General features: G+C 44.2%; 1 protein-coding gene across 1 annotated transcript; it reads left to right on the forward strand.

Annotated features, from left to right (window-relative positions):
* The first annotated feature begins 237 nt into the window (after positions 1-237).
* On the forward strand, positions 238-3384 carry LOC149029351 (uncharacterized). The gene is made up of 2 exons (XM_089143096.1): positions 238-1945; positions 3245-3384. The coding sequence occupies exons 1-2, from the start codon at positions 238-240 to the stop codon at positions 3382-3384; spliced, it is 1848 nt and encodes a 615-aa protein (XP_088999222.1).
* The last annotated feature ends 379 nt before the right edge of the window (positions 3385-3763 follow it).

A 3763-nucleotide genomic window follows, 5' to 3' on the forward strand; every position in this document is an offset into this window, starting at 1 on the left:
TCAAAAAGCTATTATGAAGACGAGATCAGGTTTGGTAATCGAAGAGTTGTCTAGTGGAGAAAAGGAGGTCGACCAGGATGGGATGGAAAAATTCCCGAACTCCAGATTCAGCAAGATTCTCCAATTCTCCTAGACACACCAGCAAATCCATATGCGACAACACATCAAATTGTCGAAGTTCAAAAGGAACAAGTTGAGATGAGAAAAGAAATCTCATCCTTAGGCGAGTTGATCAGGATGGCCATACAACACATAATTGCTCCAGAAGCAGATTCTCAGAAAAAACAAAAAAGTCTCGAGGGGAGCAGGCGTGACCGACCACCAGTGATCGACCAGATCCCTCAACAATCTCAAAAAGAGCTAGCGAAATCCCGAGCCTCGAAGGAGGATGATCCTCCAGTCGACAACGACGAGGATCGAGGAAGCAAGACAGATCCAGCAAAGGCCTCAAAGGGCAAAAAAGATCATAATGGTTCAAAGAAGCATGATGACGAGATGAATAAGCACATCGCCGACCTTGACGAAACAGTCAAAAAAGCGTTAAAGCTCAGGAAGGAAGAGTTATACGCCGTCTTAAAGGAGGACCCTTTCATAAAAAGTGTCTCGGAGGCGGAGATGCCGATAGGTTTCAAATGTCCGACCTTCAAGGCGTACGATGGATCGAAGTGTCCTAAACACCACATCACCCATTATAAGTCTGTCATGTCTACTCAAAGACACAATGAAGCAGCCATGTGCCGTAGTTTCCCAGCATCATTGACCGGAGCTGCTTTAGATTGGTACCAAGCTCTGCCTCGGGGCACAATAAAAAGTTTCGAACATCTAGGTCGGACTTTCTTATTGCGTTTCCAAAGCGGAGTAGAAACCAAAAAGAGAGAAGATACATTGTTTGCTGTAAAACAAGGACGAATGGAGTCCATTAGAGATTTCCTTGAGAGATTCAATAAACTGACCATGCAGATTGAAAATCTGGATGAAAAGATAGCTTTTCACGCCTTGTACCAAGGGCTCAGCCATGAAGGCCTACTTGAAAGACTTTTGAATGACATGCCAGAAACATATAACGATCTCCGTGAACGATGCCACAAGCAAGCTGAGATATCAGAAACAATTGAATCTCGAAAGAAGGAGCATCCGACCATGGAGACACGAATATATAAAGAAAAGTACCAACCTGTCAGAAGGTTGACCGTAAACCCGACCAGGGATGGTCGACCTGAACAGGAAAGGTTACCGACCATGAGAAGATCGGAAATTATGATGCAGATTAAAGATCGAGGAATCCTCCAACAACTTGAAAAGTTACATTCTCGACCAGGAAATCGGGACAAAAACAAATATTGCGACTTCCACAAAGATCACGGACACTGGACATATGACTGTCGACAACTAAAAGAAGAAATTGACAGAATCATCGATCAAGGGCGACTTGTAAAATACCTCAAACCTACCCAGCCTGATCAAAAGCAAGTAGAAGGGGGAAGGAAGAGGCATAGATCTCCGAGCAGAGAAGGACGCCAAAACAAGTCCCGACCACGAGAAGGAGGAGATAATCAAAAACGACCACCAACATTTACTGTGTTCGGTGGCCCAACTAAGGAGTTCAGTAGACAAGCCAAAAGAAAAGCACGATATGTGGGGAATGCCGAGCTTGAGAAACCAGGTGAGAAGATCACTTCAGAACCAATCACCTTCTCAACCAAAGATAAGCAGGGGGTAAACACTCCCCACGACGATGCCCTTGTCATCAAAGTCACTCTGGCCGGAACAGAGATCCATAGAGTCCTAGTAGATACTGGGTCATCAGCAGATATCTTGTCGTTAGAAGCTTTCCAAAAATTACAGCTGGACGAGAAAATGTTGATCCCTTGTGGGACGCATTTGTACGGTTTCACAGGAACCTCAACCCGAGCAGAGGGCACCATCAGATTAGATCTTCGTATTGGTGAACACCCCAGAGACAGGGTCGTCCAAACAAATTTTATGGTCGTCCGAGATTTGTCAGCTTATAATATGATCTTAGGACGACCAACCCTTTGTACCCTGGAGGCGGTAGTATCATCCTTACACATGAAGATGAAATTCCCAACAAAAAAGGGAATAGGAGAATGTTCCGCCGACCAAAAGGGAAGCAGGCAGAGCTACGCCAATTACATGAGAAAGAGAATAAAAACAAGCTCTACCATGGCGGTCGAAGTCAGAGATGATCGTGATGAAGAAAACATGCAAAGAGCCGAACCGGTAGAAAAATTGGAAAAGATTATGCTGAATTCAAGGGAAGATCAGGGAACTATGATCGAGCGAGAACAAGAAGAAGGATTTAAAAATAGTCTAACCAGCTTTCTACAGAAAAATACTGACGTCTTTGCATGGTCAGCCGAAGACATGCCCGGAATCGACAGAAAAGTAGCCGAGCACAGGTTGAATATTGACCCTCATGCAATTCCAATAATACAAAAAAGAAGAAATTTTTCGTTGGAAAAGCATGAGGCAATCCGAACAGAGGCTCAGAAGCTAAAGCAGTCCGGATTCATTAAACCCATCGACCACCCAACTTGGTTGGCCAATGTGGTAATGGTAAAAAAGGCCACCGGAAAATGGAGAATGTGCAAAGACTATACCGACCTTAACAAAGCCTGTCCGAAGGATTGTTATCCTCTACCAAGGATAGACTTGCTCATCGACGCAACCGCCGGGCACGAGATGCTCAGTTTCATGGACGCTTATTCAGGATACAACCAAATCTTGATGAACCCAGACGACCAGAAACACACAGCATTCATGACAGATAGGGATAGTTATTATTACAAAGTAATGCCCTTTGGTCTAAAAAATCTTTGGGGCAACCTACCAATGAGCGATCAACAAAATTTTCGAACAGCAGATAGGCAGGAACATGGAGGTATACGTTGATGACATGCTGATAAAGAGTACATCTCAAATCAACCATCTGAAGGACCTAGCAGAAGTCTTTGAGGTACTCCGAGCATACAAAATGAAGCTTAACCCAGAAAAATGCGCTTTTGGAGTATCTTCAGGAAAATTTCTGGGGTTCATGGTATCCCAAAGAGGAATAGAAGCTAATCCGGAGAAAATAAAAGCCATACAAGAGATGAAACCACCAAAAAGCATCAAGGAAATACAAAGACTCACTGGTCGAGTAGCAGCCTTAAACAGGTTCATAGCCCGGTCAGGAGAGAGATGTTCACCTTTCTTTCAAGCTTTAAAAAATATTTCCAAAAAGGGAGTACCAGAATGGAGCAAGGAGTGTCAACAAGCTTTCGAACATCTGAAAGAGAAGCTAACATCTCCACCCCTGCTCGTTCGACCGACCACAGGAAAGGAACTGATCGTATACTTGGCAACTTCACCCCTGGCTGTTAGTGCGGTATTAGTGCAAGAGGAAGGAAAACAGAAAAACCCGGTTTACTATGTGAGCCATGTGCTCCTTGATGCTGAAACAAGATATTCAGAAGTGGACAAGCAAGCTTTGGCCTTGGTCATAGCAGCCAGAAAACTGAGACCATATTTTCAGTCACATCCTATTGCAGTACTGACAAATTTTCCCTTGAAGAAAATACTGCACCGACCAAACTTGGCCGGAAGACTAGTATCCTGGGCAGTCGAGCTAAGTGAGCATCAAATAGAGTTCCGACCAAGACCAGCTATTAAAGCTCAGGTCCTAGCTGATTTCATCCTTGAAACTTCTGAACCAGAGCATGAGCAAGAAGAAGAGGCCACTCCCGAAAACATCAAAAGATGG

Source organism: Hakea prostrata, chromosome 1 (genome assembly GCF_041222555.1).
Source record: "Hakea prostrata isolate BN-2017 chromosome 1, UWA_Hpros_2, whole genome shotgun sequence".
Classification (NCBI taxonomy): domain Eukaryota; kingdom Viridiplantae; phylum Streptophyta; class Magnoliopsida; order Proteales; family Proteaceae; genus Hakea; species Hakea prostrata.

Coding starts and splice junctions, on each gene's coding strand:
- LOC149029351 (XM_089143096.1), top strand. CDS start 238: ATGGCCATACAACACATAATTGCTCCAGAAGCAGATTCTCAGAAAAAA. Junction 1,946..3,244: donor CAGATTAGATCTTCGTATTG/GTGAACACCCCA, acceptor ATTTCCAAAAAG/GGAGTACCAGAATGGAGCAA.